The sequence below is a fragment of the Archocentrus centrarchus genome, chromosome 9, assembly GCF_007364275.1.
Source record: "Archocentrus centrarchus isolate MPI-CPG fArcCen1 chromosome 9, fArcCen1, whole genome shotgun sequence".
Lineage (NCBI taxonomy): Eukaryota > Metazoa > Chordata > Actinopteri > Cichliformes > Cichlidae > Archocentrus > Archocentrus centrarchus.
This window is the reverse complement of record NC_044354.1, coordinates 21,121,113-21,147,401: the sequence shown is the minus strand read 5'-3', so window position 1 is coordinate 21,147,401 and position 26,289 is coordinate 21,121,113. Positions and strand designations below refer to the sequence as shown.

General features: G+C 40.4%; 3 protein-coding genes across 6 annotated transcripts in view; all 3 read right to left on the bottom strand.

Annotated features, from left to right (window-relative positions):
• Positions 1 to 855: 855 nt before the first annotated feature.
• Positions 856 to 10,490, bottom strand: elmod3 (ELMO/CED-12 domain containing 3). 2 transcript variants are annotated; one of them, XM_030737984.1, is made up of 13 exons: positions 10,469 to 10,478; positions 8,697 to 8,776; positions 7,853 to 7,924; positions 7,668 to 7,742; positions 7,516 to 7,582; positions 7,124 to 7,192; positions 6,920 to 7,008; positions 6,394 to 6,517; positions 6,183 to 6,305; positions 5,942 to 6,072; positions 5,413 to 5,489; positions 5,186 to 5,313; positions 856 to 4,770 (listed from the first exon to the last, which is right to left on the bottom strand). In XM_030737984.1, the coding sequence occupies exons 2-13, from the start codon at positions 8,730 to 8,732 to the stop codon at positions 4,520 to 4,522; spliced, it is 1,242 nt and encodes a 413-aa protein (XP_030593844.1). In that variant the 5' UTR covers positions 8,733 to 8,776; positions 10,469 to 10,478; the 3' UTR covers positions 856 to 4,519. The 2 variants fall into 2 exon arrangements, with proteins under 2 accessions (XP_030593844.1, XP_030593842.1); XM_030737982.1 differs by having other exon boundaries at positions 857 to 4,770; positions 8,697 to 9,463; positions 10,425 to 10,490.
• Positions 10,491 to 11,788: 1,298 nt separating this feature from the next.
• Positions 11,789 to 15,126, bottom strand: star (steroidogenic acute regulatory protein). The gene is made up of 7 exons (XM_030737503.1): positions 14,982 to 15,126; positions 14,683 to 14,790; positions 14,429 to 14,556; positions 14,149 to 14,307; positions 13,842 to 14,026; positions 13,615 to 13,708; positions 11,789 to 13,495 (listed from the first exon to the last, which is right to left on the bottom strand). Exons 1-7 carry the CDS (start codon positions 15,043 to 15,045, stop codon positions 13,376 to 13,378), a joined length of 858 nt encoding a protein of 285 aa, XP_030593363.1. The 5' UTR covers positions 15,046 to 15,126; the 3' UTR covers positions 11,789 to 13,375.
• Positions 15,127 to 20,414: 5,288 nt separating this feature from the next.
• grk5l (G protein-coupled receptor kinase 5 like) overlaps positions 20,415 to 26,289 on the bottom strand; it is a 29,965-nt gene continuing 24,090 nt past the window's right edge. The window contains exons 7-17 of one of the 3 annotated variants that reach the window (XM_030737446.1): positions 24,960 to 25,023; positions 24,729 to 24,869; positions 24,454 to 24,644; positions 24,236 to 24,273; positions 23,966 to 24,055; positions 23,677 to 23,885; positions 23,455 to 23,592; positions 23,070 to 23,207; positions 22,793 to 22,924; positions 22,575 to 22,705; positions 20,415 to 21,298 (exon numbers count right to left, since the gene is read on the bottom strand). In XM_030737446.1, coding sequence (XP_030593306.1) covers positions 22,622 to 22,705; positions 22,793 to 22,924; positions 23,070 to 23,207; positions 23,455 to 23,592; positions 23,677 to 23,885; positions 23,966 to 24,055; positions 24,236 to 24,273; positions 24,454 to 24,644; positions 24,729 to 24,869; positions 24,960 to 25,023 — 1,225 coding nt within the window. In that variant the 3' untranslated portion in view covers positions 20,415 to 21,298; positions 22,575 to 22,621. Of the gene's footprint in view, positions 21,299 to 22,473; positions 22,706 to 22,792; positions 22,925 to 23,069; positions 23,208 to 23,454; positions 23,593 to 23,676; positions 23,886 to 23,965; positions 24,056 to 24,235; positions 24,274 to 24,453; positions 24,645 to 24,728; positions 24,870 to 24,959; positions 25,024 to 26,289 lie in introns of those variants that run through there. The other 2 variants (XM_030737448.1, XM_030737447.1) reach the window with 2 other exon arrangements.

Sequence of the window (26,289 nt, the reverse complement as noted above, 5' to 3'; positions counted from 1 at the left end):
GTCATGTTCAAGAAAAAAAGTTTGAGATGATATTAGCTTTGTGACAGGGTGAGTTATCCTGTTGGTAGAAGCCATCAGAAGATGGGTACACTGTGGTCATAAAGGGATGTATGTGGTCAGCAACAAAGCATTTTAACTCGGAGAACTGCCGCCCACTGGATATTTTCTTTTTGGACCGTAGGCATCGTTGTGTTTGGAAATCCAAGTAGATCAGCAGTTTCTGAAATATTCAAACCAGCCTGTCTGGAACCACCACCCACCCCACGTTCAAAGTCACTTAAATCGCCCTTGTTCCCTATTCTGATACTCGGTTGCAATGGTTTCAGCATGGAGTTGCTGCCATAAGATTGGCTGATGGAACATCTGCATTAAAGAGCAGTTGCACAGATGTACTGAAAGTGACCAGTGAGTTTATTTCAACATCTGCATATGGAATTCTTTCTTTATTTTTTTAAACAAATTACTCGAACCCCTTGGTCACGATACAGGGATTTTGATTGGGGAAAAAAAAAAAAAAAAAAATCCATCTTCTGCCTACATAATCTTTTTAGGCAGGACATGTCAGAAAATGAACATTACAGTACAATATATGACACACACACATACATAATTGTGTATGTGGTGATCAAAGAGGTTGAGCTCTATAACCTTTATTAATTACACAATTTTTTGGTTAACTTGAAGCTAACCATTTATCAAACATGATTAGTTGTTAAGCCATAACCTCTAGCTCACCATTTTAATCACTCATCCACGCATTTTCCACCACTGTATCTACTTCTTGTCTTGTTACCTAGTAATTTCAAATTACAATTTTAATTAGACTTTTAGTTTGCTGGTTCATCCATTTACTCACACACACAGTTTTTAAACAGCATTTTTTTTTTTTTATTTAGCTTTCTCCATACAATACATTTAATGTACAACAGCACATACTGTATTCTCAAATAACTCTCAGTATAAAATAGGGCTTCTACAATCAAGGTACAGTCATAAAATGCTCTGAGTGACATGACGACAGCAACAGTAAAACACCTTCATATAAAGCGCAGGATATTGAGAGAAGTGATTGTATTTGCCAAGCTGCTGCTGTAGGAAGCAGAACTTCAGACCGCACCTCTCAGAGCATCTGACATCCTGCAAGAACCCGTTTTATTTTTCTCTTGGTTCTGGTTTCTCAACCGAGGAGACTCCAAATAATGATCAAAGCATAAGAACGTGATCTATTACAACTGCTGAAAATATCGCTTTTGGTAATATGGGGAGGATAAATCAGGCCTCGTTTGGCTACTGTATATATACCAAGGTGAAAGCATCCACAGCATTATGACTGGTGATCAAGCTTATATCTTAACAATCATATATTGACCTGTTTGTGACTAGCGCTGTAAAGACAGGATTGTTTCTGAGTGTTTTCCTGACACCAAACACTGAATCACAGCAAAAGTATACTGTACTATCACTGAAGCCACTAAAAAGCAATCTTATTTCAACATTATAAGTAAACATCAGCCAATTATAGATCGTTTTTAAAAGGAATTTTTATCTGCAGATGTGCATCAGAGTGTGCGTGGGCCTATATAGCATCTATAAATGTGTCTAAATAGAATACACATAACACTGACCAGCTTTTGTGTTAGTTTGCTATTATGTAGTGCTTCTGGTGGTGGATATAAATTATATATCATATCCAATTAGTATGAGAGAAGGCCTAGGTATGAGGAAACAGAAAAATAGAGAGAAAGGAGAGATTTGTCTCAAGTCTTGAGGTAAGCAGTGTGTTTCAATATAATGCCCTACAGACAATCATACAGTTACAATCATTAATTCTCTATATACAAACTTCCTGATTTACATACACTGTACTGCTCCTCAGTTTGTAATTGAATAAAACTAAATATGAGATCATATCGATGGTGCAACTTTTTAGAGCAAGGAGGGGAGTCTGACTTCACAAAGCCTGTTTCATAAAGTGGGTGATAATGAACATTACAATATGGCTATTGAAGATGGCCTGCTTCCTCTTGCATACGTCACACATACTATCAAATATCTACAACAGTGCAAATTTTCCTGATCAATCAAAACACTTGCAAACAACTGAAAACTACATCAGCTCACTTTTGAACCTGTATGGTGGAGAAGGAGAACGGAAGATGGCGGTGGACACTCATCTGAATAGATGACAATGTCAAAAACTCGCGTGCCTGTGCATTTAACTGTATATATATATATTAATTAATCTGGCATATTTTAGAGGCAACATTAACTCTGCTTACTGTGTCACATGAATGGAGTAAGTCTACTGTGGCACGATGGCTCAAATGAAAGACAAAAGTAATAGGACGAACCTGTGCTCTTCCCCCACACGGCTCCACTGGATGTAGGCACCGGGTTTACTATCACCTTCTTAGAAGACAAGTTTGAGCTCAAAAACATGTCAAGCCTAGCCCACATCTCTCCAAAACACACTGTTCCACCCAAATGTGCATCTACTCGAGGAGGCTTAAAAAAAAAAGTATGTGCTATAGTAATAACAGTTTGCTCACTCATTAACACTACAGACTGTAACTGAGACATGACATCAATAAGCTTTACGAAGAGGAGGAGGCTATAGGATGCTACAGTACTAGTGCTACCTGAACATGCTACAGATTGAGACTACAAAGATGGAGGACTGTTTCACATTAGCACAAAGCAGGAACCAGCTTTGCTGAGCAGCTCTACCCATTTTAAGCCCACAGAGCTGCTTGCAACCAGCTGTGCCCAGAACCAACTTTTGAGTTTTTCTTTTTTTAAAAAAAAGCAAACTAAAGAGTGTATGTGTTTCTTTTAGGATAAATATTGTCTTCACAAATGTTATGTACCATTTTTAAAATGACAGAAGTACCATCTATGCAGCTTGATGGATCAAGTACTTAGTAAAGCTGGCTTTTTGTGTGCAGAGGAAAGCACCCCATCTGTAGTCAGTTCCTGTCATATGAAACACACACATACATACACACGCATTCGCTTGCACAAGTGCACAAACCCTGAAGTTAGGAATGATTTCTATCATCACACAGCACTAGCGTTTTGATTATCTTAGAGTAAGAGCTGGGATTGCATACTGTAGCATACGTCTCCTGGGAGAGGCGTCCTTCATCAATATCAGCTCATTTATTGTAACTACACACACACACACACACACACACACACACACACACACACACACACACACGAATAAATGTTTTACTGGTCAAAAAAAAAAAAAAAAAAAAAATATTACAATCGCATGCTTTTTAACGGAATGTAAGAAAGCTCATTCTAGACCTTCGGCCTCAGCTGGGACCAAGCTGAAGGACAAACCGAAGACGCTGCTCTGAAGCGTCTCCTTTGCTTTAACCATGAAAAGCTGAGACTTAAGAAGAATTTTGTTCTGGTGGAATTTCATAGTGTTGAAACCCTTCTCACAGTCACCAAGCCATCAGTCCAGTAACAAAACTTTGAAGTGCTTTGCCACACAACTGTGACATTATGATTAAAGGGACAGCCGTCCCTTAAGAAAGGACTATAATATATATATATATATATATATATATATATATATATATGTTTTATATTATTTAAAATATATTCCCCTATATTAAATGGGAGCTCTGGACCTAGTCTATTAGACCCCTTGCTACAGACACTTACTTAAAACTGGCTACAACCTCACATTTGGACTGATGTCCAAATAATGCATTTCATTCACACCAACAGGAAATACAAGGTGATCAGACCTTTAAAGTAAGCTGCATTCAAAGCCTACAGTGTAACTGTGAAAACATTATTAACATTTTCCCATCTTCCTCTTCCTACTCAAGCTAATGGAAAACCTGCTTTCGTTTTCTCTGTAGCAGGGAGTCAGACTAGTTAATTCTCTTATGACCATAAATTTAACAGAGTGTTTAACAACATGCCTATGGTTGCTGCTCTTCAGTTACTTTGCATGTGACTGAGCAGTGTCTTGGTGCAAGGGAGAATGCAAAGTCTTTAATTTAAAAAAAAAAAAAAAAAAAGATGCTCTGTGCCATGCTTCTCCCTCTTTAATGCTAACATAACCTGGCTAAGAGATTCTTGGAACACAAACGTGTATATTTTGTACTTTTAGACAGGTAGTGTTCAACCACAATAATTTGGCAGCTATTGATTTGGCTACAAAATCCACAGAAAAGTGCAAATATTCACTTTCTTTTGTTTTTGTGACATCTTGAGTTTCTGACCTCTTTCTATCTGTTCTAGCCCCCCATGTTAAAAAAAATTCATAATAACAAAACTCTAATATAACTCTGAAAGATCCCCTAGCATAATCTGATCAAAGTGCAGCACCCCAGCAACAGCAGAAGGAGTGGAAGTGTTTGATAAGGTTCAGATAGCAGGTCCTAGGATCAGGGTCTGGTGGGGCTCTTCTTCTAGCTCTGAGTAAGCCACTCGCACATAAAGTAATAGATATACTCACACACGTGCGCACACAAACACTCATATAGAGTCTAACTTAGATCAGCCTCGCCTCTCCCTCCATGTCTGGCGGTAGATCACACACTCCGGTGAAGTGCATCTCCTTTCCCTTGCGTCCCTGTGCAGCGCCAGCTTTGGCCCCTCGCTCCCCCAGGCCGGGAGAGGGCTGTTGAGCCACAGGTTCTGGCGACGTCCCACGGGGGATTCCACCTGCCCGCCTGTCTTTCAGGAAGACCTCTAGCCGGCGCAGCATCTGCTTGGGGTTCTTTTTGGCGAACAGCTCCACCTCTGAGGGTTATGAAACAGAGAAAATGTGAGACTTGTGTGGGGACAGAAATTTGTGTTTTGACTTTGACTCATGTTTTAAAGAAAGATCATTGACATTTTGGAAAAATCCTTATTTGTTTGGATGCTGAGGGAGCAGCTTAGCACAGCACAAAGACTGGAAATATGGGGAAACCAATATTAAGGGTGTGCCAATGGTTCAATAACATGTCATCTGTGTTATGCATACAAAAACAGAAATGCAAAAATCACAGGTTGTGGTTTAACCAGAGGCTTTGCACCAGACTATTTCCAGGCTGGCCTTGAACCTGTAGGGTTTTTATTGTTTGGTTTTTTGGGGTAAGTGGGATGGGGTGTTAGCTTGTTTTCTGACATTTCCGATCTTTGTGCCAAGCCTCAATGTGACTACAAGTACAACCTTTTAGAACAAAGCCAGAATCAGAAATGGTCTTCTGCTGGGTCTTCCACAGTTGATACAGGTGAAGATACGTGGCAACGTAGAACTCGTTCAGCACGCCAACCACTTGCTGACGACGATTACACTCCCTGGTATGAATGAAATCACAAAGGACAGTGGTTGGTGTGACATCCATCAACACACTTCTGAAGATGCAGTAATACAAAAACTAAGATCAGGACTCTCACTTGGACAGGGCCTCCTCTCTGAGTACTTGCAGAGCGATGCGGGTCATGTTGATTGACATCACACTGAATGGAAAGTTCTAAACCAGACAAAATACACAAGGAATTATGTCTAAAACAATGCGTCCTAAAATGTCAGCAAGGAAGACAAACTTTAACCCTCTAACACCGGGCGATCACCGCCGAATCACCTGTTACCTGCCCTGACTTACTGTGAACAGCTGGTTCACACTGAGCGTATCACCACTGAGACGTCAGACAAAATGCAATAATGCGACCGTTTGTCCTATCGGAAAAATTCAAATGGTTTCTGAAAGCTGAGATATTGTGCTTCACACCCAACATAGGGTTATTACGGTAATTTTTGCTGGAAGTCCGCAAACAGCAGGACCATTGAAGTACGTTCTGTCACTGACGTCAGGTTCAGTATTAAAGGGTTAAACAAATAAATTGTATCCATACATGTGGACATTTTCCAACTCTGGCATGACCGAGCTGCCTTGTAGGAGTGAATTTTATTGTCAGGTGATACCTGTGTAGGGTGTTGTGATAATTTGTAGATGTCTCTGGCCAAGGGTAGAGTCTCTGGGTCCATCACAAAATATAAAGTATGCATCAGTCCCAGGAAACCTGTGCCACGCAGGTCAGTGGCAGGATCTGTACCTGCAGCACAGAAAGCAAACGAACGCAGAGACAAAGCAATATGTCGTCAGCACATAGGATTTAAATAAACTCTTTCAGAACTACTTATTTACAACAAAAGAGTGTCTTACCCTGAAAGCCAATGTTTTCCCAGTGTGCACCATAGCGAGGACAGTCCAACTTGCTGCCAATCAGCTTCTTATAAATGGTCTGGAGGACACGCATGTGGACTGTTTGGCTGTTGTCCACAGGGCCTATGAAAATATGCAAAGGCAACCTAATTGTTTTTTTCACACCTTGCAAGATGATTAGACCAAAAAGACCCTTCAAACACACACTTACACTGTGCAATGGCAAAGACGAGATCCCTCTCCTCCAGGAGTTCCCTGTGAAGTCGCGGAGGTCCAAAGAAGAAGTGTGCGATTGCGGCAATACCAGTCCTGCGAAGGGTTGGCTGGATGTTCTTCTGCAAGTGGGGATTGAGAAAAACAAATACTCCTTAAAATTATAGTTAGAACATTAATAAAATTTTTTAAATCCACAAAAAAATTGATTTGTATTTGCAGTAAAGTGTTCTGGTATGGTTTCTCTGTATTATTGTAGGGTCTTTACCCACAATACAAAGCACCTTGAGGCAACTGTTTGTTGTGATTTGGCGGTATATAAATAAAATTGAATTGAATTGAATTGGTGCAGTTTTCCAAATGCTGGAAACCACTGCTGATACATGTTTCACTTTCTCATACTTTAAATTTCTTTAATTACTACACTGAAGACTGATAGCGATTTTTGAGAATGAGACCTAAATTCAGATTTCCAGTTTTTCTGATTGTACTTTCTTTGCAGTTTTGTTGTTGGCGTTCCTTACCAGCAAATCTCCAAGGTCTGTGGTCTGAAAGTACTGCAGAGCTTCATTGAAGGGAATGAGTGGGGTTGGGTTTAAGTCCTCTGTAATAGCTGGGAGATCAATATATACAAGTTACACTATAAGAGCATCCATTGATAGACAAAAAAAAAAAAAAATTCAGCAGAGTCATTTTCATCCTGCTTCAAACAGCAAGACTCATCTGACCTGGCTGGGTATGCTCTAGAGCCTCCCACTCCAGCCTGGCCTTTTCCAGCTCCACATTTTCCTTATCATCTGTAAAGAGAATAACAAAGTTGAGGTAAGAAAACATACTAATTCAATCAATAGCTTCATTTGATCTTACACAACCAAATATTAACTTAGCACTCAGACAGGCTGAGCTGTGTTGCAATGGTGACATCCACCCAGTCATGAATCCTTCTTGTCTAACAGACCTGCATCCTCCAGGGGTGCCTCTGACAACCTGTGCCTCCTCCAAGCAGGCAACCTTCACTCCTGGGTGAGGTGTTACCTGCAATAACTGCTCTGTATCTAGGATACGCATACATCCCCATGAGAAGAGGATGTGAGACAAAAATCAAGGTTGTGCATATTACCTGCAGGCTTGGGCTGGTCTCCAGCTGCCAGGGTCTGCAGGAGACCATTCTGCTTTAATGCTGAAATCTGGACAATAAAATAATTGAGAACATTAAATTCAAGGAGGAGGCGCATTGTTTGAAGTGAGACAATACGAATAGGCTTTAATTACCGGCAGAGATCTGAGAGGTGCACTGCCATTGGTGTGGTCTTTGACATTATGACCAATAAGCAGTCCATTCATGACCTTTAAAGGGGGAAGGAGAAAAAAAAAGACAATCTGTAGATTAACAAAAAGGACATGTGAGCAAAATCTAATTAGAATGAATCAATGGAAGTTTTTTAAATTATACTTACAGGTTTATGATTAGAGTGTCCATTGGTTATCTCCTCTAACGGTTTACATTCACGAGACAAACCATTCAGACCCTAACAGCAGAGCAGCAGCAGAGAACAGGCTCATCAGAAAATATGCCATCTAAAAACAGTGCAGCATTCACTCCCTTTAATACAGAGCAATTTATTAACACTCCACGCCTTATGTGATTCTGACTTTTTAAGACAGAGAGCACGCCTTAAAACTAACACACACTTGTGAAACACAAGCATAATAGGCCAAATGAAATATCAGTTATCCTTTAATTAAATGCTTGCAAATATGTCACTTCTTATGTTTTACTGGGATGCTTCCTGTGTTGGCACACTTGTGCTTTAAGATTATGCAAGTAATTTAAGAGTGCATGTCCACTGGGGAAAAAGGCCACAACCTGAATTATGTTGCCCTCAAATGGCACATGCTTACTGATCCAACTGTTTACTAATGAAGCTGTACACAAGGCGAGCATAGAGACCAGGGAGCGAGAGGTAATGTTTTGGCTAGGAAACCAAGCTGGGGATAAAGGAAATGCGCTGTCAGCTGCCACTGATAATGGAACGGTTGACCTAAGACCTCAGGTTATACTCATGTGACAGAGTGACTTACATAAAGCTAACTGTTTGACATTAAGCAGTTGTACAAAGCAGGAAGAGTACACCAATCCCTCTGAGGACAATAAAAATCTGTGTAGCAACAACAGACAGGCAGGCTGTACATCTGCTTTGTTGACCAACACAGCAGGTGCTGCTTTCGGTTTTAATGGTTTTAAGTTCCTGTAAATCTAAACACTGGAATGAGATTAAAACAAAGGTCAAATAAGGTTACCTCAATGCGGGAGTCGACATCAATGTCTTCTTCCATTGCATGTAAGCGTGTTGTCTGTTGAGCTTGTTTCTGATCCTGGCCTCTACAGACTTCTGAAGTCATAAACTGAGATTTGTTGAGGAGTTGATGAAAGGGCCACCATGGTTTCTGCTGCACACACTCAGTAGTGACTGCAAGTATCTATGCGTTTCTCATTTTGTCCTTATACATGTAGACAACTCAACATCCACAGTCACCAGGTTGATTTTTACAAAGCTGTCACTGGCAGGAGAAAACCATGTTGTGTGCACATCATACTCCCGTAAAAGCAACAGTTGCGTGGTTTTCGACGACAGTCTGGTTTTATCAGCTTCTCCAAAGTCTAACCATGAGTGTGGATGTGAACAGGAATGTGCAGTATCAGTCCACAAGAGCTGACTGGAGGAAGTGGCTTCCCATCAATACACAAGCTTCCTGGAAACTTGCCTCTCTTCTCTCCTCCACTGACCTGCCCCACTCTTCAACCCCACCAGAGATGCCCAAAAGCTGAATGAAGACATTCCCGTTCAGGGCTGGGCTCTCCCTGTCCAAGACACTTCATCGCTTTGGCACTCGAGATAAATCCACAATATCCCAAGCAGTACCAGTATAGTCGTAGTTCAATCCACAAACACTGATTCTGTGCTATGCCTCGAGCCTCACGTGAAACAGCGAATGTCCAAGCTGCAGCTGTCTGACGTGGTTATGAAGAGATCTTGTATGGCAGGAGTTCTTAAGCGGGACCTTGTCTTGTGAAAGGCAAAACAAAACCATGATTAAAGAGTGCAACACAAGTAAAACACAATTTAACTAATCAACAAGCGTATAGAAATATGGGCTCAGTTGTGACAAGATTACTAAAGAAAAAATGCAACTACAAACATATATTTGGCTCATCATAGCAGCAAAAAAAAAAAAGCACAGGTGAGACAAAAAATGCCTCACTTTCATCAAGTGCCCTGTAAGCCCCCCAGTTTTTATAATTTTATCTAAAGAACATTCCTAATGCATGACTTTTACTTGTGTTTTTTTTTTTTTTTTTTTAAACAGCATAATAGTGCCACTTTCACTAAAGCAAACGCTCTGCATACTTTCCCATCCGGGTTTTAAAAATCACACCAAGTTAAAAAAAAATACAGCAAAGCACTGCAGAGAGCAAGCATACAGTCGCGACAGAAACAGAATAACAAATAAAAAAACAAAACAATAAAACAAACAAACTATCGAATAAGTTCAGCTTGTGAGATGACAGCTGCCTACTGTAACATAACGCCGCTCTGACAGCTACCATTATCTGTAGCAACAGAAACGCTAGCATTATGTCAGCTAGCAACCCCGCAGGCACAAAGACGCAGCTACAGCTTCACCTCAAACGGAGACTGCCACGGCGTATATACAGCATGCAAGCCCGCCGAAATTTATGGCAAACACATGAACAATTTAGTTCATAAAAAACAAAAAAACACCTGTATTTAAGCACTCTGGACCCAGTTAGGTTTTGACACATGAAAAGCCAGCTGCCAGGCTAACTAACGGGCTAGCTGAATCTCTGCTGAACTGTAACGGAGATGGGGGGCTCTGTCCCCAAATCCGACCGCAAAGACGCGAATAAATCTGCTTTTGTCTCCAAGTTCCAGTAAATGCACTAGAAACATTGCGTACCTCGGCCTGTCTGAAAATATTACGCGATATAAACCATTTTAAAACTACCTCAGTTTATGATTGTTTCTCCCTCCAATCTCGGCTTCCCTTCCCCCGTCCAGTGGCCACGGTAATTTCGAGTGCATCTTGGGAATTGTGGTTTCCTGTCCGGCGCTAGCTTCATTACGTCATCGCAATCTCCAGCTCAGGTATAAAGGAGCAGGGAGCTCGCGACCTCCTTTTTACCGACACCTCTCGTAAACTCAGATTTTCTCTTTTGTTTTCTGAAAATGCAGTAAAAAAATTCAGGTTTATTCCGAAAAGAAATAACTAAATATAAGATTCTGAAAAATGATCATTTATTTTCTCTTGGCACGTAAAGACACACAGATGGATATGGGTTTAAAAAAAAATCAAGGCTGTTAGTGCCAAGGAGATGTTTTTTTTTTTTTTTTTTTTTTAAATCTTCCTGGTTATACAGCTTATCTGCACTGTGTAATTTCCCCTTTCCTATCCAAGAATCCAGGAATTTTCACTTAAATGAAACAGACTCTCTAAATGGCTACAACTCATATCACATCTACTTATGTTCCCATTTTGACCAATTTAACATTTTCAAACAGATGTCAGTCATTACCTCCTGGAACATTCTTTGGCCTGCATTACACAAGCCTACACTTGGAGCCGTTTGGTTTAAAAAAAAAAAAAAAAAAAAAGTGTTCCTTTTTTTTTTAAAGTGCATGCAGGCAGATGCGACCAAACTGGAACCCCCGGCTTGGAAAACGGCTCCCATTTGACCTCACCAGCTAAGCTACGGGTTTAGTATGACATAACTGCATCATCCTAAGTAGTTCAGGTTAATATCTTTATTAGTAGAAATTGAAAGTCAGATCTCTGTTCTCCAATTTAACTAATCCTGGTCCCTGCTGTCTGCCGTGCCAAGAAAATGAGCAGTTACAAAACATTTTGGATCAAATAAAACCGCACAGAATCGGCAAAATGTTACACAACTGGCAATAATGGAGGAGTGATTTCCTGTTTGGGCTGAAATCCACTGTTACTTGATCTTGGGGAATGTGCTGCTGGCTCTCGTGGGACTCCAAGCTACTGGGCTCCTTACGTTTCCGAGTGGCCAAACACCTGCTCATTCTGGCAACCAGTCAGCCTGAAAATCCATCAAGGGATAGGAAGACATTTTTTATTAACCACATTTATCATGGGTTTAAAAAGACCTTCTAAATCCACCCATTGCTTCCCTGTCAAAGTGGAATGACTCTTATGATTATTGTTGTGCTATTTCCAAGATGAATTTTAGTTTCATGTTGAGCTTGATGTTTTTTTCATCCTCTGAGATTTGAATTTTTGTTATTTTTTCAAATCCTTGTCATCAAATATGTGTGCCAATAAATACTGAAAACTTAAGCAAATGGCAGTTAAAGTGTTTAATGTGATTTTTTTCCCAACAGGAAAGAGCAGACAAAATCATCCCTCAACAACATAATAAAAGCATAAAAATACATATTAATGATGCTGCTGTCGTTTATTCATCTGGCAGTCACTGCAATCATTACACTGCTTTATTTTACAACAGCTCATAGTCAAATACACCTGCATAATATCAATAAATAAAACAATGACATAAAAGTGCAATTTCACAGCAGAGGCAGGGACAGTAAATGACGGTGGGCTGATGATGTCTGAACATATCAGAGAGCACACACTGACTTTAGTAGAAGGTCTCACCAGGAGGGGGAGCCATTGAGGGCAGTGACATTATCATATGATTCTTTTTCTTTTTCAGTTTTAAATTATTTTAATACTGCTTTTTTTAAAGACACCTGCTGATGGGTAAATTAATTAGACTTAAAGTATAAAAATATAAGTTTAAACAGCTTCCACTGATTAAAAATCCAGCAGGCCAAGTTTAGCTTTTCTTAGGACTTTGTATGTCAGGGTGAGTCCAGCACCGCTTGACAAAAAGTACCACCCAACTCCTGAAGATGAGAGAAAACTAAATTCCATCATTTTGTTTAACAGAAATAACTATATAATGTTTTCCCCAAATTTCACTCTGAGGATCTATGTGACTTTTCAGTTTCAGTTCAGATCAAAGCTCCTTCACCAGGCTTGGTCTGCTCAAATTTAGACAAGAAAACAACAATGAGTGGACAACATCTGAACCAAAATGCACTAAATGGAGAGCTGGAGATTTGTTACATTTCACTTTATAATCTTATTTGGACCATGAATGTCCTGTTATGTTCAGTTGCTGGATTCAGCTGTCTAGTGGCTCTTCAGTGAAGCTAGTTGTAGCATATCTAAGGACCATGTTGCACAGATTGTATGATATTAGTGGACATAGCCTCTTGATTAGCCTAGCAAGCAAAAGATCCCAGGTTCAGTCCTGGGAGAAGACACAAATCTGTTTGGGATTGTGTTGGGAAGGGCAAAACTCTGCCAAATCAAATATGCGCAGCTTCCTGCTGTTGTGATCCTTTGTGAATAAGGGATCACAACAGCAGGTTGTGAAAAGAAAAGAAAAAATATCCACAGGTGAAAGGTCCAACCCAAAGGCTTCAGAGCAGTAGACCATAAACCAGACCGTGGTCTTTTATGCAGTTTATAGTGCCGTGGTACTGGATATACATTTAAAAATGGCATTTAGTAGCATCAGATTTAGAGTGCACTTATTTGAGACTGAATGTCTCTGAAGCACGTTTAGCCTAGTTGTTTTAAAATACCCAAACAGGGACCTGAGACACTAAACACCAAGGGCCACAATTCCTAACCTAGTTCAGAAATGATGAAGGCACACAGTGCTAAAACTGGTGTTGGAGACTGTAACACACAATCAGATTTTCTAATTCCCAGAGAAAGAAAAACATACATTTACCAACTAAAGCAATTTAAGCAGATAAATATGAGTTGTTGTTGTTGTTGTTGTTGTTGTTGTTTTGTAAATGAGCAGAGGCTGCTCTTCTGCCACTACTTCTCTAGCGCCAAAGCTCAAAAATCTTGTGTCACCAGGCAGGAGTCATCTCCAGAGAAACATTATTAGCCATCCTTTGCCTGAGGTGGCTGGCAAAGTCCACCTGCGTCTGAGCGAGCACTTTGTTTATGATTGTCTTTGGGATCCAACCCTGCCAATGACAGAGACGAAGCCAGAGTTAGTTTGAATAAAATGATATTTTTACACAGTGTTTACATCTTGATCTAAAATAAATTAACGAGAAAATATAAACATAGCAATCATTCATACCTTTAGATCTATACTTAGTAACCAGGTAAATTTGGTCTTATTTGGGTCTTCAGCACAGGGCTTCATAACTATACAGGTAGGGCCATTCTCCGCTCTGAAAAATTTAATGATTAATAGACAATGTCAATTTAAATTCATTGCACACAAACAGTCCGTGCATCCATTAATTTCTCCTCACAGAAATGCACACGTATGTCACCAGTAAGTGATGACTCCCCATGACTTACCTGACAACACCCCTCTGCTCAGGCATTTTTGGGTGCTGAGTAGACATTCCTGCCAGGAAGCAGGTGGAGCCTCGCCGTTTGGCACAGCGAACACTGACAAAGTCCCTGGGTCCCACCACATTGCCAGGGGTCTCTGCGGACACCTCATGGGTGATCATTGTATCCTGGCCAATCTTTTGGAGAATCTGGGGCATCCCAGTGTAAAACTTTATTAATGGTTCTGAATATATTTGTGTAATATTTTGTGAGAGTACATTTTAAAAATAGCACAATCAAAGAATTCCTATAAATTTTCAAACTTTCTTACTTTGACCTCTTTGACATTAGGATTCCACTCCCCCATTTGCTCCATATTTCCCACCAGCTCTTTGTAAAGATTATCAGGATGTTGCTCCAGCATCACTTCCAGCTTGAACACCTTCCCGATGTCAGGCAGCACTTTACTCAGGACCTTGTCCCCATTTGCCTGCAGAAGGGAGGGAATGGGTACAAGAAGTGTTCAAATTCAATGTTTCATAGCTGAGCTAATATAAAAAGAACATTTTAAAATGACTTTCAGCGAACAATAATCTCAATGTTATACTCACAGCAACAGTTTCAGTGGTCCAGCCGTCCTGCTCACTGAGGATACTGATAGCCTTTTGCAGTGCATCTTCACCTTGTTTCAAATAAGTCATCTCCTCCTCACTGTACCCCTCTTCTTCAATCCGAGAACCTTAAAACAAAGTTGCAAGTGTCTAAATCATACCTGTTATGTCCTATAATGAAAAGTCTGATCACAAATGTTATTTATTTATTTATTTTGCATTATACTGACTGAAACAATCATAAAACAACTCACTAAGAAGAGAGCTTCGCCGGCGGACTTGGCTGATCCAGTTACTGGGGCCTGGACCCGCCAGTCTGTTCAGCTCATGATGAATGGCCACCATAGCATTCTTTCTCAAACCTGGAAAGTACAGACAGAAAGTACTCAGTTACTGTACCAGAACTTCCAGGAGAGATTATCGGACAACATCTGTCTTTATTTTGTCTTTACTCATTCTGAGCCAGGTCTTCACATAGACAGCAACTTGGAATTTGTGCATTTTTAATGCAGAGTAAAAACGAACGTAGGCCCAGCTGGATTCGTTCACTTACCTGTCATATTCCTCATGTGCCGATAGGAGATGCCAGCACACAGTTTAAAAGTAGCAGGCAGCATTTTCTCTTGCAGGAGTTTCAAAGGGTGTTGAGAAAAAAACTGTAAAGGCAAGAAGATCACAGAGATTCAAATTCTCTCCAAGCTGTTAACATTCTGAATGGCGGGGTTCCTGCATCCCTATATATAGGAGCTCTGCCCACAAGGCCACCTTGCTATCACCATGTAGATAAACACACACACACACACACACACACACACACACACACACACACACACACACACACACACACACACCCTCACTCATTTCACTGTACCAATGGCCATGTCACCAAGGTTGCATCGTGGACGCAACAAGAATTCTCTCACAAACACTCTGAGATAGCATCTAGCGTCCAGGCCGGCTCGCTCACTCACCAAGATACAAACATTCGTATATCAGTTGGTGACACTGGGAGAAACAGCCGTTCGTCAGTGATGAAAACACCCAAAAGAGAGGTCAGTGTGAGAGACCCTGAGTGACTCATGCATCCCTTCATGGTCCATTACATGCTAAACACTCTCTGGAATTTGAGGGCAAAAATTTTCCATTCAGTTTGGTTTGTTTCTTCCCCAGTATGACTGATCTCGGAATGATACTTGTAATGTAACTGAACGAAATGATCAGACATTAATGTTCTGTTTGGAGACTCCCTTTAACAACGACAAAATGTTTTTGAAGATCACTTTAAATCAGCGATGTTCTTAAGAAGTCTGCTACAGAATTGGTGGCCTTACTTGTGTGTACGGGACAGCATTTTTCTCTGTTAGTGAATTGTTCCATAGCCAACAATACATATTAAACGATTTCCCTTTGGGGTTAGAGTTTTTATTAAGGTCAGGAAAAAAAGTTTAAAAAACAACTTTAAAAAAATGTTGATTTTTGCAGCAATGTGTGTAAAAAGCAAGAGTTAAAAGTGAATCTACCCACTGAGCTGCAGTTATCAGGAGCAGAAAGGTCAAAGAAAGTACATGACTGTGGATGATTCTGACAAAAGTGCATGTTCTGGGTGTTTTGACTGTGAAGAAACAGGAAGGGTCAAAATGTTTTGTTTTGTTCAAGTGCAAGCTGACAGGAAGTATGAGTAACAATTTGTTGTTGAGGACTGAACTTCCTTAAACACCTTTTATTTATTTTTTTTATATTACAATATTTACCACAGCTGATATTCTGATAACAACTGTAGCAATACAGATTACACAGAATAGACTCAGAAAGTTCTTACAGAAGCATTCATTATACTAGGCTGTACTGTAGGCTGAAACAAAATTACCTAAAGGTTTAATGTTTCAAAAGCGACCTTATCAGTTTTTCCACAGACTTGTCAAACACACTGCATTTTGTAATGCCAACAACTAAACTTCATCATGAATGTGTTGCTGCCTAACTTTACAATTACATCACACTCTTCTTGAACGCTCTTCCTGAATGTTTGCTTAATCATCAGGTACTGCACCACCATCTGCGAAAAATGTGTTTTATCAAGCTGCTCGCATGTTTTGTGAACCTTGCTTACTTCGTCTAAGAAAAGCCCTCAGTATCTAACAGAAATATTGCCTCAGCAGGCTGTGCGTCAAGCACGTGCTCGGAGTCACGGGTATGGAAAGCTGTCAAGTGAGTTGCAGGTCATCTGATTAGCGAATGGGAATGAGTGCAGAAAAAACAAGAATGAATAAATAAATTCAGAGCAATCACCTTAACCTGCAACCTCACGTCCCTCTGGCTTGATGGCAGGAATCATCTATCAGTCCCTTTGGCCTTCTGCGGGGTTTTTTTCATTTACGACAGGAACACACGGGGCTAGAGTCTTAACCATTTCTCAGCCACAGTGGACAGATCATACATCCGCATTTCCTGCAGTGTATACAGTAACAGTCAAAGGTTTAGACACACTCACCAATTCATTCATATGAATCGGTGAGTGTGTCCAAACTTTTGAGAGATTCTATCTCTCTCTTTTCTTTTAGGTCAAAGAATGGGGAGCCAGAGTAGGGCATGGGTCTGTTTCTACTGGCTTTCTCTCTAGCAAGAACATCAAATTCGAATGGGCTTTAATTCGGAGCAAACTGCATTAATGTAGATTCTAGGCTGGCAAATGTTAAAGGGTCTCCCTGTAACATATCTTAAAATTAAGTGCTTTAGTTTCTCGTGCCCAAATAGATAGTTATTACTAACTGCTAATATGTATGGCAGTTTTACCATATCAGCTCATTATTTGTTTGACTCGACAGTGGGACAGTAGATTTTTTTACTTCCTTTTCTTAAACTTGCATGTCCTATACATTGCACACTTATGCATAAAAAAAAGTTTGTGAAATGCATAAAAGGCTGAGTAAAACAATGTTGTGCTCATTATCCAACTTCAAACATGAAATATGGTGTGGCACTTCTGTCTTTGTGAATTCATAATTCTGAAAATAATGAAGACTCGAGTGTTGGTGCATTGAGTAAGGGAAATATATGACCTACTTATATTGGATGTGCAGTTCTTCCCATAATAGCCATGTGAAAAATAAAGTTTTCATGGAGTTCCATGTAGTCCTGAGAAACAGTATGTACACCCTCAGTCTTTAAATAGGAATTAAAAGAGTATGTAGCAGCCAAGCGCTGCTAATAAATGCTCTTGTGTAACTGAGCATTACAAAGTGTGTCACAAGGTTTGCTGGTCTGGAGCATTCAGATGTGTGTTAATGCAACATCATAATCGTCCCAGGAGTGGAAGTCCCAGAAAATTCACCCCAAAGTCCGACTATGCTGACGTTCAGAGAAAGTGTTAAAAAATAACCCAAGAGCTACATCTCCGACTCTACAGGCCTGAGTTAGCATGTTAAATGTTAAAGTTCATGACAGTACAATTAGAAAAAAAAAAAAACTGAACAAATATGACTTGTTTGGAAGAGTTGCCAGGAGAAATCCCTGTCTCTCTAAAAAGAACACAACAACACGACTTAGGTTTGTAAAGCTGCATCTGAACAAACCACAAGACTTCTGAGACAGTGTCCTTTGGACAGATGAGATCAAAGTGGAGATGTTTGGCCATAATGCACAGCACCGTGTTTAGAGAAAACCAAACACAGCATATCAACACTAACAGCTCACACCAACTGTCAAGCATGGTGGTGGAGGGGTGATGATTTGAACTTGTTTTGCAGCCACAGGACCATCTACACTCTCTGGCCTCACAGTCACTGAGTCAACCACAAACTCCTCTGCATAAAAGTGCATTCTGGAGTCAAATGTGAGGTCACATGTTTGACTGCTAAAGCTTGGCCCAAACTGGGGCAACATCATGTACTCATATTGGATATATAGTTACTTCCATAATAAGTCTAAAAGAAAATGAATCTATGGTGGAGAGATAGTAACACATTATATGGTTTAAAAATCTGGATAATGATGAAGCCTCATAATGCTGCAGCTTTACTGGATGTATTTTGATATATTCTACACATGTTGGCCCTTGATCTCGTAAACTGCATTTAAGCACTTACATGGCCAGTATGCATAGAAATGCAGACAAGGACAAAAGTGTGTCTATTTAGCAAACAAATAATCCTTTAAAATGAATAACAGAGAATATCAGCTTTTTGTAAAGTTCTAAAATGCTCCAAACTTACTGCCAGAGGTGGGAAGTAACGAAGTACAAATACTTCGTTACTGTACTTAAGTAGATTTTTTAGGTATCTGTACTTTACTTGAGTATTTATTTTTCTGAGTACTTTTTACTTTTACTCCCTACATTTTTACACAAGTATCGGTACTTTCTACTTCTTACATTTTCAAAACAGACTCGTTACTTTTTAACACGTCAGGGAGAAGTTTGCGTTTCCGGTCAGTGCGCCGTCAGTCATCAAGCGATCTGAGCCTAAACGGAGGAATATTAACATATAAGACACAATCGTACTGGCGTATCCTCCATCACCGGGGCTTATCGGGTACAAAGGGATTAAATACACAAACCCATGTAATTAATGTCTCATTTACAGCGCTATAATCAGGGGTCACAGCGGGCCGTACCGAATCCGTAAGTTATGCTCGCAGGACATAAACAGCTTAGCTAGCGCTACTGAAGAGGAGCGAGCATGAAGAGAGTAACGTGTGGCAGGTAAATGCAACGTTTTTTAAATGCTCAACAAATATCAGCAAACACACAAAGTGTGTGCAGTTTGTCACACAGTGTGTCTGCTAGCTAAAAGAAGAGCTGCTGCATTTCAGGGAGAGCAAAGAGAGAGAAGTTCACTCAGAGATGGAGAAAGAGGACAGGAGAGGAAGAAGAGAGGTTAGAATTAAAGGTAAGGACTGGAAAATAAACTGAAGTATGCTGACTTTGTGTAATTCAAAGATTGTATGAAAATACTGCAGTTTAGTACGTAATAAACAGGTTATCTTGTTGTACTGTATTTACAGTAAAGCTCTGTGTTGGTGCACTTTGTGTTCATGGTCAGAGTTACAGGTTACATCAGTGCAGCAGAGATGAGTTTGAAACAAAGCTGCTGATGCTGAGATTCATTCACTGAATCCAACATTTCTACAGCCTGTATGCTGTCTGTGTAGGGGATGGAGATCAGCTCAGATAGCTGTGAAATACTGGGTTACATCTTTGTGAGTTCAGTTCATCCACACAGAGCAGTAAACCTCAGAGCAGCAGCAGCAGGTCAGCTGATCACAGCCTGCACACCAACATCATTTACTGCAGCTCACAATAGAAAGTTGTGATTCTTCTCCCCATGCAGAGCCACTACAGCTGATCCTAGGGTTCCTCCACCTTCTGAATCCCACTGTAACCCCTGAGTATCCTCATGTTTGTGTTTAGGTGGAGACACAGTCACCCTCTACTATGGAGGACACAGAGAATAGAGCTGTGTTTAAATTCCCTTTCACAGTTTGTGATTCAAGCTGAGTACATTCATTAGAATTAAAATTTAGATTGGAATAACGTTTGTGTTCTCATGTATTATTTTATATTATTACAATAATATATAATAAGGTTCAGTTAGCTTTACACAAAAATAGCAGGTAGAAACGTCCTCCAAAGAGCTACTTTTACTTTCTTACTTTGAGTAAATTTCAGAGCCTGTACTTTTTTACTTTTACTTAAGTACAGAAGTTGAACCAGTACTTTGACTTTTACCAAAGTATTTTTTAACACAAGTACTTGTACTTCTACTTAAGTACAGAATGTCAGTACTTTTGCCACCTCTGCTTACTGCACAATAATTGGCTACATTTATTTGATGGTAAAATATTGCACTATTGGAATGCAGTATTTCATATCGTCTGGTTACAAAGAAACATTGGATACAGACCTTATATATCACAAAGAAGAGAATGTCTTTGCAACCAGCAAAGGACAGCGCAGACAGGGAAATAAACAGACAGACAAACTGTGGAGTACTCAAACTATAATACAGAGTTTATTGGGACTTGAAGGACACAGTGGGTTTGGCTTTCACATGCACTCAGCACTTTGCTGTATATCACATTTAAGAAGGAACATTCCCTCATTGATTCCCTCCTCTCCATCCTTTTACGTCTTCTTCCCTTCACTTCCAACAAACCATGTGAGTTTGTGTATATTCGTGTTGACATGTTCCCCAGCGAAGCAAACAGAGCATGACAGTCAGAGAATAAACAAAGTGCTGATGTTTGTGTGGGCATTGTCTGAGAGATCATGCTAACAAGGAGGCACTTCAGTCTGATTCAGATTTTTTTTTCTTATCAAGTACGCAGAGTGAAAAAAAAACAAACAAAAAAACCAAACCAAACAGGCTTGTGTGAGATTGGTAAGGACGATTGAAATTACTGCATGGACCAGCTTTCACTACCTCAAAACAGGGAAAAAAAAAACTACATTCTTAAAACAAGAGCCTGAGCTCTTCCTCCCTTTTAACTGGCGGTGCTGCTGCGAGAAGGCCACTTCTATATGTGAAGATCCTCTGGTGTCTTCCTCTCCTCCTCCTGCTCTAGTATGACTGAACTGGACTGATTAAGGGAAAAAAAAAATCAAAAGAAAAACCTTTCACATAGCTGCGTGTCCAACTGCAATCGAAGACACAGGGTGTCAAGAGGAAGACCCTTTAGATTTATGAGGCATTTTGAGGAGCATGTTAAGGGTAGGTGTAAGACGGCTTCAACATAACAAACCTGTACAAGTGACAGCAAATGGCTATGCAGCAGTATCTTTTACATGGGGGAAAAAAGGCATAGGGAGAACAAGAACACTTTAGTTTTGGATGTAGAAAACAAGCGACGTGACAATATCGTAACAATAATGTGCCTTAATGATCAGAGGTAAAACATTTTCATTTGGTAACAAAACAGCATGACATTATTTGAAATTGTGCAACTTGTCAGTCAGGCTGAGTGCATGTGTTCCTCTCCACTCCATTGGGACTGTGCAGAAAAATCTGAGCAAAAAACAAAAAAACAACCAAAAAAAAAAGAAAAAAGAAGAAGAGTTCTGTTTCTGTACAGCATGTTAATTAGTTTGTCAAACTCCACATAATCTCAAATATAAAGTGACACTGTAAACCAAGGGGAGGGGGGGGGGGGGGGGGGGGGTGTCTGTGTATATACGATGGTAACAACAGTGGAATGAGGTATGCAAAAGCGAAAGGGATACAGCTGTCCATACTTACACTTGTCCATGCAATGAAAACACAACACGATTCTCACAATTCTGAGTGTGTGCGTCTATCTGATTGTGTATGTACTGTATGCATGTGTGCTTTAAGCGGTATGATATGTCTGCAGGCTCATATTTAGAGGAAAAAAAGTGTATAAAAGGGATCACGCATTCTGATCCTCCTGTGGTTCTAAACAACAGCTAAAAACCTTCAAAAATCAATAATTCAACATGACAACAATATCACAAAACTAAACCGTAATCTTTGGCCTGAGTGTACGCAAGGCAATGTACATTATGTGTTGAGGTTGCTGAGGTGATGTGTTCTGAATGTTTAGGAGTGATCTGAGGTATGAGGGAGGTGAAATACAGAAAGAAAGGAAGAGCATGTTAAGAGTTGGGCAGATGCTGACACCTCGGTGGGGGGGGAACGTTGATAGATGGGGAGATATTGGTACGAGATACAGGCCAGAAAGAAAGTACACTACTGAAAGTGACTGAAAAAGATAACCTTTTCTTTTTTTTTTCTGGAAAAACAAACAAACAAAAAAAATTTCACCAAGACCCCATCTTCTATTCCCTGTGGTGGTCTTTATTATACAGTGGATCCCCTGAATATTTGCTTGTTTTTTTTTTAATTTCATCAGTATCAGTGGCTCTGTTCTATAGTCCAACAATCCTGAGGGTAGGCAAGGTTTGTCTGAATATTTCCAAACGTCTCTGCAACACTGACCATCCTTCTACAAATGCCCAGTGCATCAGGGCATGGTCACCACCCCCACCCCAGCCCACCCCACCCCACCCCTCCCTCCCACCCATGGGCTGACCGTCAAGGCTTTTAGACAGGCCGTCTCCGGCTGCTGCTCAGGCCCCAGCAGTAGACCAGTCAGCAGCAGGGAAGCCCTTGGTAGCTCCTTCCCTTGTGTGTGTATATGTATATATGTGTGTGTGGCTCCCACACAGAAATTATGCCACTAGGGGGCAGAGTTGGACATGGAGTCCACAGAGTTTACGCTGGAAGACTGCACACGGCTGTTGGAAATGGACACCTCCGGGTGCTGCAGCAGATAAAGAGAGATAGATTTGTGTGGGTTAATTTAAATTGGTGTTGTCTGGTTTCAGAGTGTGTCTGCGCATTCACTTACGTGCCTCCTGAAGATCCTGTCCAGCAGGCTGCGTCGAGGTGGCTCTGGCGGCTGATTCCAGTCCAAATCTGGTGATCTCGTCCCATGAGGCCCAAACATATTTAAATCTCTAAAACACTCAGTTTCTATCATCTGAATCAGGGGAGAGTAATAAGTAGAAAGAAGAAGGAAGGAGGTGGGCAGGAGAAAATTTGGTGAGCTGTTAGTGAGCTTTTCCAGCAGATTATACAGAGTGCACCGAGCGTTTAAAAATGTCATATAAAATGCACACGCTTACCTCATTCTGCCACGGGATGGAAACGCTGCCTGTAGCAAATTTGGAGTAGAAGTCATTGTCAGTTTGGTCCAAATTGACTCCCTTGACTGTGGAGAACTGCTCTATGTCCAAAACATCCTTACAGTACACTGCCCGAGGCTGAGAGAGGGCAATGACCATGACAAAGATTGGGTTGAGGGAAAAAAACAGGAGACAAGTTTATCTTAATAGATAATTTATCATCATGGAATTTTACTTGCTGTTCTTGATTTTTTTTTTTTTTTTGTGACGGCTATTTTTAACAAATTAAAAAGTGTCCTTACTGATGCAGGAAGAGTCAGTAAGGATATTCGGTTTTAGCCGTGTGTTTGAGTTAAACCTCCAGTGCAGAATAATATCAACTCACATCAGGCACAAAGGGAGGCTCCACCATTCCAGCCTCCATCCTCTTGAAGTTGATGTTTTTGAAGAACGAGTGGGCCTTGACGCCTGCTGCTCCATCTGCCTTGCACCCCAGCCTCTGCTTAGGGTCTTTGGTGAGCAGCTGAGTGAGTAGAAGCAGAGATGAATCACTCAATTATTCATCATTCATCTCTCGCTATACAAACATCTTTCCATCAAGCCTCACCATTCTACAGATGGCCTTGGCGTCCTCTGTAAACTTGTCGTTGTACTCCTCCTCTTCCTCCTGCACCCTCCTCTCCACTTCCTCTCGTTTCACTCGTTCTTTGCGGGCGCGGAAGGGTGATCGCCCGGCGGTCATCTCGTAAACGAGGCAGCCCAGTCCCCACCAGTCAGGACTCATGGCATACTTTTCGTTGTTTATCACCTCGGGAGCTGCAAACAAAAGGTGAAACTTGTTGAAAGTTGTACGTTTCCCTTTTTTCTTTGGAAACTTTGACTACAATGCTTCTTACCCATGTAGCCTACTGTCCCCACTCTGCCTCTAATGAGCTCTCCATCAGGCACTTTGATAGCCAGCCCCAGGTCAGAAACGCGAATGTGTCCTGCAACACAGAGTTAGAGTCATCAGTCAGGTAGAGCACTGCTGATGCACATGTACCCGAGAGGCTCTTTGCGTAAAACTAGTTGCCTGCCATTTATCATGAGGTACATGTGCAGTTTAACTTGCAAAATGCTGCAACGCAATATTTATAAATGAGAACTGCTGCTGCTTCAAAACTCACCATTGTCATCTAATAGGATATTCTCAGGTTTCAAATCCCTAAAGATGGCACAGCACGCGTGTTAAAAAAAGGCAACATTCAGCATGAAGTATCAATTCATAACAGGCATTAAACGAAAAAAAAAAAACTGCATTAATATTAAAAGACTTTCCTCCTCTAACTGACCTAAAACAACACCTTAAAATGCCTTTAAAACTGTGCGATAGTTACAGGGCTACCTGTAGACAATCAATTCCCTGTGCAAATGTTCAAGACCACAGCAGATTTGAGCAGCGTAAAACTGGACCCTGTCTTTGTCGAAGCCAGGCGTGCCCATGTTGTAGATGTGAAACTTCAGGTCTCCGCCATTCATGATGGTCAGCACCAGACACAGAGCGTCTTTGGTCTCGTACGCATACGCTAAGCTCACCTGGTCGAAGACAAGAACACACATGCATGAACACAACTGCAAGGCATAAATATTGCGCTTAATATCTTTTATATGTTCACTCACAACAAATCTGCTGTTGACTTTCTCTAAAATCTGCTTCTCGTTGAGAGCCATGGACTCTCCTTTCCTCTTCTTGATCCTCTTCTTCTCCAGCTTCTTGCAGGCGTACATCTTCCCTGTTGCTCGGACCTGGCAGGCACATACCTGAGGATAAAAACGGCGTGTTATCTCACATTTTACTGTGAAATGGCAATGCTTTTAATGTTATCGTCAAAATTTATCTCCATGTCTTACCTCTCCAAAGCCCCCCTTTCCCAGCACTCGGTACTGCCTGAACGTGTCTTTAGTGATTGGTTGTCTGATAAAACACAGGCACAGCAAAACCCATTAACAGATGCTCATAGTATTGATTAAGACAGAGACATTATGTGCAGAGCTCAATACCATCCTGAGTCTGTTTCCTGTATAGATGATGGGAAGTCTTGTACATAATTTCACTTTCCAGACACAGATATAATCAAGGCTGCTCTGAAAGCCTGCTGTTTACTTCCAACTGACTTTTGCATGCTATCTGCATAAAATGTTGTGCTGTTTAGAGTGAGATCATTTCTTATCTGCAAAATGATATCTTCTTAAATCTTCAAATATGATGGTCAGGGCTAACATGACATCTAATTTTAATTTCACGATTATCACGAAAAATTCTAGATATAATATTATCGCAAAATCAACAGAAAATTTGAAAAACAAGTAATATCAATAATGCAAACTAATTTATAACTATTCATTGGGCCTTGCCTTTTTTTTTTTTTTTTGAAAATTAATTATAACCCCAATTTCAAAAATACTGGGATGGTGTCTAAAATATAAATATAAACAGAATGCAATGATTTGAAATTCTCATAAACCCATCTTTCATTCACTATAGAGCATAGAAAACATGTTAAACATGTTAAACAGAGACATTTTGCTATTTCATTGAAAATCTTAGCTTGTTTTGAATTTGATGATAGCAACATAGCTCAAAACAATTGTGACAGGGCCAACAAAAAAGATGCAAAAGTAAATGGTACTAAAAAGAAAGGGCTGGTGGTTAACTGACAACAGGCCAATAACATGACTGGGTGTAAAAGAGCTTAGAGAGGCTGAATTTCTTAGAAGTAAAGATGGGCAGAGAATCATCAATTGGAAAAAAGTGCATCTACAAATATTGATAAAATGCCAAAACTGCAGGGACTCTGAATATCTACAATATGTAATAACATCAAAAGATTCAGAGACTGGAGAAATCTCTGTGCACACCTGGAAAGGTAGCGTCAGTACTAAAAGGTATATACAGATTTTGGAGCAACATATGCTCCCATCCAGATGATGTCTTTTTCAGGGAAGGCCTTGCATATTTCAGCAAGACAACAATAAACCGCATTCTGCATCTATTATATCAGCACAGCTTTGTGGAAGAAGAGTCCAGGTGCTGAACTGTCCTGCCTGCACACCAGACTTTTCACAAACTGAAAATAATCGATGCATCATAAAATGAAAAACATGACAGATTAGACCCATGACATTTGAGCAGCTAGAATCCTCTATCAGACAAGAATGGGACAACATTCCAAGAAGTCCA

Coding starts and splice junctions, on each gene's coding strand:
- elmod3 (XM_030737982.1), bottom strand. CDS start 8,798: ATGACTTCAGAAGTCTGTAGAGGCCAGGATCAGAAACAAGCTCAACAG. Junction 7,193..7,515: donor AGACCAGCCCAAGCCTGCAG/GTAATATGCACA, acceptor TTCTCTTTACAG/ATGATAAGGAAAATGTGGAG. Junction 6,518..6,919: donor CAGACCTTGGAGATTTGCTG/GTAAGGAACGCC, acceptor CCCCACTTGCAG/AAGAACATCCAGCCAACCCT.
- star (XM_030737503.1), bottom strand. CDS start 15,045: ATGCTGCCTGCTACTTTTAAACTGTGTGCTGGCATCTCCTATCGGCAC. Junction 14,027..14,148: donor CTAATGTCAAAGAGGTCAAA/GTAAGAAAGTTT, acceptor GGGATGCCCCAG/ATTCTCCAAAAGATTGGCCA. Junction 13,496..13,614: donor TACTAAGTATAGATCTAAAG/GTATGAATGATT, acceptor TGTCATTGGCAG/GGTTGGATCCCAAAGACAAT.